This window comes from Dermacentor albipictus, chromosome 4, assembly GCF_038994185.2.
Source record: "Dermacentor albipictus isolate Rhodes 1998 colony chromosome 4, USDA_Dalb.pri_finalv2, whole genome shotgun sequence".
Classification (NCBI taxonomy): Eukaryota; Metazoa; Arthropoda; class Arachnida; order Ixodida; family Ixodidae; genus Dermacentor; species Dermacentor albipictus.
The window spans coordinates 138,027,780-138,041,052 of record NC_091824.1 but is presented as its reverse complement, the minus strand read 5'-3'; the positions used below and the strand labels follow the sequence as shown (position 1 = coordinate 138,041,052).

At 43.4% G+C, this 13,273-nt stretch overlaps 1 protein-coding gene across 1 annotated transcript in view; it reads right to left on the bottom strand.

Moving 5' to 3' along the window:
• Positions 1–13,273, bottom strand: part of LOC135895791 (glycoprotein antigen BM86-like) — a 75,883-nt gene that overhangs the window by 43,942 nt on the left and 18,668 nt on the right. The window contains exons 12-16 of the mRNA XM_065423955.2: positions 11,325–11,464; positions 10,073–10,243; positions 7,072–7,197; positions 1,611–1,742; positions 775–881 (exon numbers count right to left, since the gene is read on the bottom strand). Coding sequence (XP_065280027.1) covers positions 775–881; positions 1,611–1,742; positions 7,072–7,197; positions 10,073–10,243; positions 11,325–11,464 — 676 coding nt within the window. The remainder of the gene's footprint in view (positions 1–774; positions 882–1,610; positions 1,743–7,071; positions 7,198–10,072; positions 10,244–11,324; positions 11,465–13,273) is intronic.

The following is a 13,273-nucleotide window of genomic DNA, read 5'->3' as shown; positions in this document are numbered from 1 at the left end:
GTCAGGGGTATGTAGAGATAGTTTCCACCGCGCGTTACGATGGTCATGCGTCCCTAACCACTAGTGACATGCTCATGTAACCTCATCATGGTGGTGGCAGAGGCGGGCTTCGAAAACCATTTCGTTTGATATGCATCATCCCTGGTTACAAGAGCAGTGCACTCGACTGAACTTTTATCGGTTAACATACACGAAGCCAGGGTACGAAATAAGGCAGCATGTCAGAACGTGGTCGCGTGACTAGAATCTATAGCGACTTGCTCTGAGCATAACCTTGTCATGCTCAGAGCCAAGCAGGGCGTTGAGACCCCAGTCGTTTCACATGGGTCGTGTCTTCGGAGCAAAAAAAAAAAAAACACCTCCTGAATGTGGTCTCGTGAGAGGAATCAGTAGTGAATGCACGTGAGTTCATTTAGTCATAGCGAAACTGGTCTTCGAAAACCGTTTCCTGCATGTGCATGATGCTTGCATTGCGAATCGCTGCATATTTAATCCGTTTGCATCAAATTGAGTTGAATTCTGCAATAAAGCTGCGGAAAGAGACCGCCTGTAAAACCCTGGAGCCACACTGCGAGCTGTTTTCCTAATGGGGGGTACGGTCACTTCCCGGAACAGCACTTTCTCCCAGAAATCCTAGCGAGTGTTGTCGCAATTCAAGCCGAGGAGCGAACTCCGGTCGGCGCTCGGACGTTGCAACTCATATTGAGCGCGGTAGTACATCATTCCTTGGGTTAAAGGTAAGAAGTAAAGAGAGATTCCTTGTAGCGTACTTACAGCTTCTTCTACGTTATTCTTCTTGTCGGTGCAGTCGTCTACGCTGTACTGTGCCGTTCTCGAAGCATTCGCTATCTTGAAAGACACGCTGTACCAATACGCGTGCTCTGGGTGAGAGAATCGTGGAAAAATGGGTGTTAACAGATCACGGGAACTACTAGTCATATTGTATCTATGCATAATTTCTAGTTTTAGAACCACTTCGCAAAAATGCAACGAAGAAATAAAATATTCTAAATCACCTTGTGAAAAGCGGTAAGCTGATAAAGACGAATAAAAATACGCGCGTAATAAACGTAGAACCTATTGTGACCTCACTACTTACAACACTTTGGAGCCTTGAGTACTAATTAAATGAGGCAGATAATCCTGTGTGCTGCCTAAGAAAGTTCGTTTTCTTTAAGAAGTCTCGGTGCTACGTCCAGCACAGATTTTATATATATATATATATATATATATATATATATATATATATATATATATATATATCCTCAGTGGTGTTGGTTTGCCGCATGGCTAAGAACCTTACCTTTGAGGCTATAGAAAAATTACTGGATACGCGACAGAAACACTTTTCTGCTACTTTTCTGGTCATCTTGTGCGCAACTAAATACCCGACATGATATGTTTGATAGCGATAATCATTATAGTTGACTTGGCGCAGTTTTGGTGTCTTACACTTTCATGTCGTTATATTTACTTGTCACAAGAATCGCGAAAAGAAAAAAAAATCGTTGCCATCAAGGATTTGATTTTACACCTTAAGATACGAAGGGTTTTGAAGTGCGATGCGAGATCTTCAAGCAGTAAAGACAGATAAATAAGTTCCTCCATACCCAGAAAACAAGCCTTCTCATTTGCATTCCACTCGAACGACTCGGGGCAGGAGCATCTGGCCCGGCCGACCTCGTCTACACATTTGCCCAAGATCGACGAACACATCTCAGCATCGGCCTGTCCACATGGCCCTGAAAAATAAATGCTCTGCGACTCAGCTCGCAAAGGAATGGCCAGTACAATGAAAAACGCAACGTCATGTGTATAGCTTTCCTCCACCTATAATTGTACGAAAATTGGCAAGGAGCTTACATGTATTCCGTCATTGTGGATGTGCTTAAGTAAGATCGTTCGGTATGCAAAGATAAAGCTAGTGCCGGCAAGTGGAGCCCTCAGGTGATCACCGAATATCATAATAAAGCGAGTGTTGCAAGTTCTCCCGAGTCCCAAAAGGCAACTGTGGGTATGAAAGCTGGAACCAGGGCAGACCATGGGTAAGAATCGCCCACGCGAAAGCGTGCCGTGGTTGATCGCATGCCAGATCGACTGTCTGCGAAATTATATACCCTAGCCCCCAATCCATGGACCAGTCCTGGTTTCAGCTTTGGCTTCCCCGTTGCTTCTTGGGGCTCTGCAGTTCGCCCCTCCCCCCCCCCCCCCCCCCGCAATAGACGAGGGAACTTTTCTCAAGTTCGTTCAGGCAATGTTATGAAAGAGTCACCCACACGATTTTGCAGGCCATAACTCCTGGGACGTCATATAGTAACACCGCTATTATATATAGCCTGTCCACAGCGGATGCAAGCGCCACTCCTATTGATTTTAAACGGCACATTGAATCTGTATTCCTGCATTATAATGGTGCAAGACTAGATTTTCTTAAATATCATACAATTCCCCAATATTTTGGTTTTGAAACCTCGGAAGCCGGTGTTCTTATTCTCCTACAAATAAAAGAGCGGAAATCTGCTGGTCTAGACAACATACTCTTTTCTGAAGTGGTATGAAGAATCGACCTCAAGATTACGTTTGCCTGTATTTATTGAATCACTTTCTACTGGTGCGTTGCCTGTTGATTGGGCTCATTATAAAATTGAAGCACTATTGAAACACCGTGAGAGCAGATTATCATGAACTACCGCCCAATATTTTGGGTGGTAGTTCACCACAAAATTTTACAGAACACGAGATCTGAGAAAAAGTTGAATATTTGCGCAGCCTAGTATTTGCATTTACAGCCTCTGCTAGTATATGTGGACAACGTTGTAATATTCGGTTTTACTGACTACTATTACAGGCTGCTCGGAAATTGAACGTTTCCTGAGATACCGTGGTCCCTAAACCTTTGTGGTTGACTGTACATGCTGTGAATTACTGGAACACATTATTCGTCAACATGTACCTTTTTTTTAGATCAGCATTCCCTTATGTCTCCATCTCAAGTGGGGTGTAGTAGTTCTCCTACCTCAATCCAGCTCGTTGAAATAACCCATTGCTAGCTATTAACAGTCATACACAAATAGAAGCAATTTTCTTCAACATTGCCTGAGCATTCTGTAAGATTTGTCATGGTAAACTGCCTCTCACACCACGGCGTACGTTAAATGATGCAGACCTTGGTAACTGGATCGAGTCTAATTTTACTCCAAGGCAGCAATAAGGTCCCATTTAATGATACAACCTCGAAAAAGTTACAGCGGGTCTCAAGTGTACTACAGTGTTGAATGTTCCGGCCAATATTATTCCTTATTCACATTAATAATAGTATTCATAATTTAATGGTTCATTTCAGAATGTCTGCTGGTTATTGAGCGGTATATTCAGAGATAAACTCTGTTCATGAGCAGCAATACCGTCAAACAAAAGTAGATAAAGTGATGTAATGGCAGGTGTCTGTGAAGTCTGGGAAATGTGCAATTATGTCAGTGCAAAAAATAAAACAATCTTTAACCTTTTATTACATAGAAAATTGAATCCTACTATCGCGTGTTAGGGATTTGAAATACCGCAGTTTTCATACTGGAGACGGCCTCAAACGACATCAGCGCACTGCTCCCATGTCTAATAACGCAATGTCTAAGCTGTATTTCCTGAAGCATTCCCTTCGTAATGCTTCAGGTCCCGCTAACCCTCTTGCGTATAAATATTTTGTAATAACTATCCTTCATTATACTACGTTTGTTCCGGACCCTTTAACAAAAGCTATGTCAACAAATTAAATAGTCTACAAAATAAGGAAGTACGATTTATTTTTAATTTCAAATAGCTTTATGGATGAGCATCAATTTCGAATCTACTGACAAAGTTTACTTGAAGTGAATTTTCGAGAGAAATTGAGTGTGCAAAGTGAATTTATTAAGGTAGTCAAGCATGTACTGAACTATGACACGTGTTCTTGATATGCTACTCGGCGCTGATGCCCATTTACACTAGCTCCATTTAAATACCCAAATAATACGTTTAAGTATTCCTTGCCTCGAGGAGTAGCTGAGTGTAACGAACATGACGCGGATATACTCGAACAAAATTAGTTGGAGAAATTCCAGTGCGTTCCAGAACTACAAGGTGCACTTGAAGTTTTTTTTTCTTGACGAACATGTATGTATACTTATCTTGTTTTTACATTTTCCTTGACTATCTTAACGAACATATTTTAAAATTCTATTCTATTTATATTTCTGCTGTTTGTACCAGTCCGGCCAGAACCTATATGGTTGGGGTTAGTAGTAGCTGAAGAAATAAATTATTAATGAAACGTTCTTTACACGTGGTGCTTGCGCAAATTATCACGTGCTTTCACCTCCATATGGCGCACATTTTTAACCTTATCTTTAATTGTATATGTATAATTGACGATGTGCGTCTCTCTCTGTTATTCGTGCTGTGCGTTCAAGTCAGCGCGTTCTCAAAATTAACAAAAACCAACTAGCCCCATTTATTGCTGTGTTTATCTTAGTAGTCAAATTAATGAAATGCGTTGAAAGCTTGGAAGTGCAGTTCTATGCCACAAATTTTAAAAGTACATCACTATGGAGCTTTACAAGTACAAAACGGGGCCATAGAACCGAGGAAAGGTTGAACATGAACCATGAACATATTTGTTACACAAACGTAAGTGACATGACGGGTGCCACACTGTTTCCTAACCGACACAGAGTGACAGAGCCCTTCTCTCTTTGCTTAAGGAAGCTCAGTGAAAGAATTAGTCTCCCTCTTCTAGAATATCATCTAATCCTTTCAGCGGAGCGCTTGCCGCCCTGGCGGGGGCAGAAAATCGAATGTGACACATTGTTTATTGAAGTGAATAAACACGCCCCAGAGGCGCATATTAAGATGCAGTTTCTAGAACTTCAAGGCGAAATGCTGATGCATGGTCTGACAGTGATGTATATCACACGCAGGTCTATCTTATGCAGCACTGAGACCATCTTTCTCGGAATCCGTTGTTCTGCCCACTGAGATAAATATTTTTTGCGACTGTGACATACGCAGTCCTGTCGACTACTAAATATATTAAGGAAATGAAGATACAAAAAGGCATTATACAGACTGACTCTCTAGGTGTTGTAAGATCCTTAAGTTGATATTATAAAAGCAAAATCCGGCACTAAATGGCCTTTATTGACCACTGTGTACAGAATACATATCTAATAACCATGTCACAGAATGCTGGGTTCCTGGGCATGAAGGCATCGATGGGAATATGCTTGCTGACGAAAACGCTACACCAATAGCAACAAAAGGCACTAACTGCTTTATATTGCTCCCTCCCACAGATTTGAAACATTTCCCACGGAAAAAACCTTAGGAAATATCGGCAGTGCTTATGCGACCCTGAAACATCCAATAAGCTGCATGTCGTTCAACAACAGTTACGAAATTGGCTGCTCAAATGATAAATACCATGAACCGAGGTCTTCATCGGTTGATTTATAATCGGCCACAAGTATGGCACGCACTCGTATCTGTTAAATGGTGGCGAGTTATCTATGTGTAGTAAGTTTCGCTCGACGTTTATTGTCTTCTACGTGTTGCTGGAAAGTTGTGAATTAGAGGCTCGCAGAAAAAAAGAACACTTTTACTTACCGCATCTCAACAAGTTATGCCACATCCACCAATCTTCCTAGGCATTAACCCGCTCTTTGACAGTACATTAGTCTTAACTTTTTTAAACAATGTTGTTGTACATGTTGCACACCCAAACGATGCGCAGCCCAGCATCTTATCAGAGGTTGCTGCTATGATAGTACCATTTCGATCACGTGCTTACCCGCCCTTGCGCACAAGGGGGTGGTAGAGGTGTTAGTGCTACTTGCATATCCCTAAATGTTTATCGTATGATCACTTCGCAACATATATGTTATGATCATTGCACACCTCATTTGTCATTTTCATATTTTTAGTACATGTGTATTTTATGAATTTGTACATCTACTGATTTTAGGCCCCTTTACAGTCTTACATCCTTTTTTCCATGTACAATTGTTAACTCACTGCACCATGTGTTTGACGCTGTTTTGTCAGAACTGACCCTGGTGCTATTAAAGCGCAATAATCAATCCATCAAATCAATCTTTGACTTATGAACACCCGCCTGGTAGTGTTGTGTCTTCGGCGTTGTGCTGCTAAGCCTCAAGGCGCAGTTTCAGATCCTGGTCGCGGCGGCCGCATGTAAATGAGGGAGAAATGGAAGAAAGGAAAAGGAAAGGACGTGCGTGTCCCGAGCGTCGAGTGTACGTTTAAGAACTCTAGGTGATTAAAATTACTCCGGAGTTTCCGACTACGGCGTGCCTCATAATCACATTGTGGTTCTGGCACACAAAATATCAGAATTCAATTACATTAAATTCAATTTATGCACTTGAATGAAGCTCCACGAGAATTCTTGGAGTGTTCATCCTCGTTGGAACCATCATGTGCAAAGCGTTGCTGCTTGAATCGGAGATCAGACAAGCTAAGTTGTTTTGCGGAATGAGTAGGCAGAACAAGAAAATCAAGATTTTTCTTGCTTACGCGTCACGCTTAGAGTTACGAGCCCAGACTCGGTTTGTCACTAAATTGTGAAAACAGCTGAATGAAGTTACGACTCACAGGTACATGACACTAGCCATGCCAATCGCACTCATTCAGCGACTCTACTGCCTACTTACGCAGTTTTGTGCCATTAAGCATTGTTATAAACGCTCGCTCACGAGAGACACAGAACATATAAACTTAAGCAAAGTGGGCGTAACGAGATTCTGCCTTCTATATAAGGCTGTGTTCATATTGCAGGAGGGTGGGAAATAATTAATATTGCAAGGGTGCGCCGAGGCCACGAATGTGATTATTAGTATTGAAGAGCGAACACATGACGGTGCCTAGTGAGCGATTTAACGTTTTTAACGCAACAAGAAACAGTCGCATCAACGAAGCCCACTCTCAGGCCTTGTCACCGTTAGTCCGATAACCTAATCCCAATAAAGTATAAACCCGTGCTGTGGGTTTTGCCAAGAACATATCCTTATAGTTCAAGCTTACCTGTGCACAATCCGTCAATTTCCTGTTCATTTTCTCCGCAAGAGCAATCTACGGTATTGTTGACGAGAATATGGCATTTCTGATCTGCTCGACACGTTTTCCTTTGCTCATCCGTGCACTCTGGTTCTGTGGAAAATTTCAGCCAGAAATGAAGGCGAGCGGAAGTAATGGCAACGGGTTTTCCACGCGGATATCACTCATTTCACAATGTGATATGTTTCAAGAACAAAAGTGTATCTGTTGATGTCAGGCAGAAGTCACAATTGCGAACAAGATAAAGTAGTCAAGGAAATGGTCGGAACTATATAATTGATCGTCGATGGACAAATATGAGAAGCCTTAGCTGGGTGTGAATGTAACGACAAACTACACATGTCTGAGTGCGAAGATGTCATTTTACATTAATTAACTGCACTTAACTACCCCCCGGATAGACAAATAAGAAACAGAATCACAATAAAAGCAACTTGTCAGTGAGCATTGATGAACTTATGTACCCTAGAGCTGTTGAGCTCAAAAAAATTTAGAATCATTGACCTCATGGCATAGTGGAAGTAATTACTGTAGAATTCATCCTTCCCCTTCTCTGATTTTCAAAGTATTGGTCACCTAATGGATGAGCCACAAGAAGTACTACCAGCGGAAACTTGGAAAAATTTTACAAGGAGTGTAACCTAACCTGACATAACCTAACCTTTAGTCTTGCAGCAATAAGCAGGCTCAGTTTTAAGTGGTGTTGGCTGTAGTAAGGTTTAATCTCGATTCACCGCGATAGCTTCTCAGATAATGCGACCGCAGGTTCCAGATAGTAAGACCCATCAGTCATCTAGAACCTTTTCAACAGGCAACTTAATCAAATGGTTTAAGCAGCATGTTCTCGAAAGCGCGTTCTCAAAATTAACAAAAACCAACTAGCCCCATTCATTGCTGTGTTTATCTTAGTAGTCAAATTAATGAAATGCGTTGAAAGCTTGAAAGTGCAGTTCTCTGCCACAAATTTTTAAAGTACATCACTATGGAGCTTTACAAGTACAAAACGGGGCCATAGAACCGAGGAACGGTTCTCGAATTAGACTTGTCGCTCGGCGAGAGGATATCCTATAAGTTAGATCACTGAAACGATTTCATTCTATAAAGAAGTATTGTGCTACAGTAAATTTATGAGCGAAGTTATACATTGGGGGGAGGGAATAGACTCATTTATCACCTGTTTGAGTGTACGGTTGTATAGGTACATGTGCCGTCTACGAATTTGTCGGATCACTGTTTAAACTATTTCTTTCACCCAACCCCTGGAGCAGTATGCTGGGGCGCCAGCCACAGAAACATCTCGTACTTGCATTACATACAGCATCTCCCTCTCTCTCTTACTCTCCACTCCTGCTACCAACAGATGGCGCTGGCGGTCGACGCCAGAAATGGCTGGACATAACTGGCACACAAAAAATACAGGTGATCTCTTTCACTGAAAATAGAGCTCATCTTGTAAGGCACTAACGGTAGAAAGGCTCTGTCAGATATATCCAAGTCATTTGAATTAGTGTCGCTGCTGTTGCAAGCAATCGCACATGCAACAACCACTGAGCTAACACACCAAGCTGCGGCGGTGAAGAAAGCTGCAACACGCCCACTCCGCAGCGGTTCAATATGTTTATTTGCATACATTAGATCGAATGCAAAGCGATGAGCAAAGCAGCGCAGCCAGTCGACAGCACTGAGCTGAAAGACGTAGTGCTTGAGCCACCAGTGCTGCCTGTTAAAAAAGAAGAAAAAAAGGTGTATTTTGTGAAAGGAATATTTCCACCAAATGACTCCGCATTTTCATTTAGTCGCACAACCCCACAAATCTGTCATAATTTTCCTAGCACTGTCCGTGCTGAGGGCGCCATCATGGAGACTTCTCCCTGTATTCTAGAACGTTCCTCTCCTGAGCCTCTGAGGAGATCCTCTCCTCCCTCTCCTAGCTCAATCCTCTCCTCCCTCTCCTAGCTCAAGAAAAAAGCCCCTTAAACTTCGTAAAGTAGCGATACTCGCTTCCTCCGCCTTCACTCCTCGTCGTTTCTCCTCTTTTTCACGCTCTCTCCTCGACCTTGGCGCCCCCTACACCACCCTAGCGTAGCAACGGCGCCAACATGTGATCCTCGCCACTCCGTAGACGCTCCTCGAGCGAAAATGGCGCTGAAGCACGGCGCGAGGGCCCACGTGATACTATTAGGCCAATAGCGACGCGGCGTCGTCCTCACCAGAGCGCGCGAGGAGGAGGCGGCATTCTTCAAAGCGTGGCGCTGCTTTACGAAGTTTAAGGGGCTTTACAAGAACGCAGACAGCCAGGCCACCCCTAGGAAGAAGTGGTCACTGCGCTTCATGACCATTCACGACGTACAATTCCTAAGAAGCGTAGCCACATTATTAGTCGAGCAGCGGCGTATTGCTCCAATCTGTGGAGTGGAGGAATAGCCTCGAGACGAGGGTCGTATTCGAATACGAGGCTAAGAACGGTCGCGAATCAGTTCAAACGCGTTTATCGATTGCCTGTTCCTGGCAGCTCGTTCGTCGGGAGCCTTCGTGGTCAGTGCATTGTTTTGGGAGGGCAAACCTTGGTCAGGTGTGAATAACCCACTTAGCCATGCTCTTCGTGGTTTTTTATTTTCTTCCGTGTAAATGAACCAAAACAAATTTCAAGTTCCAATATCCTTCCGCCACTAAACGTAGGATAGCCTTTGCATTTTTACTCGACATCCCACCGACTCGCTTCCCACTAAGCACGATCACTGCAAGCACTACGAAGTACAACAAAAACTAAACCCGGCACACCTATGAACATAAGCAATTTTAATATGTCGAACTATGCGCAGTGTTCGTTAAGTTTGTGCGTGCTTCTTGAAGCAATGACACATGAAAACGTTGCACCACAGATTTGCACCCGAAAAGATTGATGCTAACAATTGTTTACAATACACACACAGGGGGATGGGGGGGAGGGGGAAGGGGGAGGCCTTACTTTCACACACGGAGCGGCTCAAGCGTCCCGTCGGAACAACTTCTTTCTCCTCGTATCCTTCCGCGCACTTGAACGAAACCATGTGCCCGTCTTGGATACATTTGTTCGTTCCGCTGTACTCCATCTCCACTCTCTTCAGCACTCCAGCACATAGGTCCTCAATTTTGACATCTGTAAAGCATTCACAGGTACCTTACTGGACTTAAACTAACCACCGTCATCTATAGGGCGTCCCTGCATTAGGAACTTCTCCTCGAAACAAAAACGATTGTTGGCATTCTTTTCTAATGACATTCCCCTTGAAACGGCGCGGCGGCAGATAGTCACCTAGTTTGCTTGGGCCAATAACGTTTTAGTACATCTACGGCAGTGCTACATTTGCCTATCGCTATTTTATTTTTAACATTTTTACTGTAACATCTACTGTCGTCGTAAAGTCACCCATTCCTATAACGGCCCGGTTCCATGATTTGAGTATGATTCCATACTCCATGATTTGTTTTCATGAATTTTTGAGCGTATTTTGTTCATTTCGACCGCTGGCCTGTTTACGTTCGTATCAACTTTGAAACTTGGCGCTGCTGCAATTCCTGTGATCCTGGCTGGGTGAATATCTGGGCTTTTTATTCCAATGTCCTTAGTCATATCCAGATTTCGTCCTCCAGGTGACACATGCCTCATCCAATTGCGAATATTTGCTCTCGTATGTTTCTGTGCTAAGACAGTCATATCTGGTCTGCCGAGCTGAAACCAGTGCCCTTTGTGTTATCGCGCAAATTTTCTTTCCTCATTTCTTGCGTGTCAGCTTTGTAAATCTCAACGGACCTTTTTTTTATCCCGCCCTTTCCATCAAATTAACTGTCTCTTTTCCTATCACTTTCTTTCTGATGACTATAGGCTGTGTAATTGTACGTCCGCTAATCCTGTACCTGGTTCCATGTTTTTTCTGACCCCTTTCTCTATTTCATGCACATGCTTTTTATTTACGGATATTTGTTCATTTTAGCGTGGCGTGATTATTTTCTATCAGTAAGCATAACTACGCCAGACACTTAAACATTGCACCTTCTTTGGCGACTACTCGCACCATGAATACACCGATTTTTTATTTCTTACATTCCACTGAACTTCCTAGACTCATAACGTAGGAATATGACTGAATATAAGTGTGAATACGTCAACATGCATTGCCAGGGTAGCACATCTATACTAAGACATATTGCCGAGAGCTGCAGAAAAAGGGGCAACTTACCGCTCACGGAGTTTTTCACGATGGCTAGACGTGGGTAAAACATGCACAATTCTCCTTCTGGGTATTGGCACGCCCGAAGACGATTCAGCAGCGCGGTCGGCGGCAGTGTTCTGAATACCAGCCGGATGGTGATATCTTCGCTATGTGCGTTGCACCGGGATGTTGAGGAAGAAATAGAAAATTATGAAGAACATAATGAGTTGCTGCTCGCTCTTTTCTTTTTTTCGGAAATCGGAAGTAGGTTTTGGCGGCATGAAACGAGAAGTAACGGCAAACAATTAATCGTATTAGCAACTATCGCGCTACTTCTGTTGTAAATTACTGCTGTGAATCTTGGTAAGCAGGTAAGCAAAAATAATTGTGTTATCTCAAATAACTATCAATAACTTCAAGGAGTCGTGGTTGACGATCGAGGTGTAGTTGCCTGTAGAGCAGCCTTCCAACCTTGCATGAAAGAACTGCTCGGAGTGAAAGTCACGTTACGATTCGAACCGACAGATGAACAGTGCGACTAGCCACTTTCTGACGCTTCTGTTGTCAATGAGTGCCGAAGACACATTTTCGAGTCATCGGTAAATTACTGCAGGCAGAATTTTTATGCCATGCAAGCGCTACGATGAGTATGCACTTTAGTAAATCAGCATTTCAAATGGGGCGATTTCATGTGCGCATACAAATCATTTGTGGGCATGATCTTGTAAGAGAGTGACTAAATTTGCAAGTACGTATATATCTGAAGCACACTGGTTAAAGCGTCTTGCTTTAGACGGAACTGCATGGTTGGCTTCCTTTCGTTCATTAGCTTGCTCTGCACTCTCCAAAACCTTAAGGTTAAGAATTAATTTTTTTCTCCACATTCACTTGCTGTTGTTTCCTGGTATCGCAAGCTGTGACCCTTAATGCATGTTTTCGCGAAATTCTTGCGTAATGTCTTCAATATACTAGCAAATAACCCTGCGTTGGTTTTGCGACGTTAACAACAGTATTGATTGCTCAATCTCGACCGTGACAGATACGCATGCGGAAGATGCTACAGAGGCAGTAGCTAAGCGCGTTACCAATTCTGTGGCATGTATCGCCCTCTTTCTAGAAATGCATGTCATTCCTAAATGTCCAACGTAAACGTTCTGTACCTTAGAGACCTAGTTCCCGGTGATGAGAAGCAAGCGGCTGCCATTGGTAACCTGAGAGACACTGACTGTCATTACGACCGTATTAAAGCTTGTGGAAGCCCTAAATAATTTGGAAGGAGGAAAGAGAAAAGTAGAAGGCAGGGAGGTTTAACCAGAATAACGTCCGGTTGGCTACCCTACACCGGGAAAATGGGAAAGGGGAAAACAAAGATCACAGGGAGAGAGAGGAGGGAAGGAAAGAAGGAAATTACGGTGAGTTCGCTGACGCGTGTGGTCTTAAAGAAATTGGATTATGTATACAGTGGAGTAAGGACGTGCCTCTGGTGCAGCTCTGCAAGTTAAGGCGTAGCCTTTTCGTAACAGCTGTGAGAGACAGAAAGTGTAATCTCTAAAGCCTCTCGTGAGCCCTCTGTTTGACGAACGCCGAGTGTCGCGCTGCACCTGCTCGTATCCTCGTTTAACCACACGACTGAATCCCTTCCAACGGCGAGCTCACGGTGTTTTAGAAGGAAAGTGGCCGTTGGCACCACGGAACTCCCCCAGTGGCACTACTCTTAACAACTTTCCCGTAACTGAAAGTATATGGGAGAGATAGTAAGAAGCGTGACGCGCCTTCCCAGAAAAGCGACAGAACAACGCCAGGTCGTGATTAGGCGTAGCCCGTGTGAAATGCGAAGAAGCGCAGAGGGACGGAACATACAGTGAGGTTAGGCTAAGTTAGCTTAGCTTTCTACATCTAAAAAAAATGGCCGATGTAGCAGTGTGCGCACCCATCTGTCACCGATGCGATCATGGCGTGACTTTGGACCACTGCAC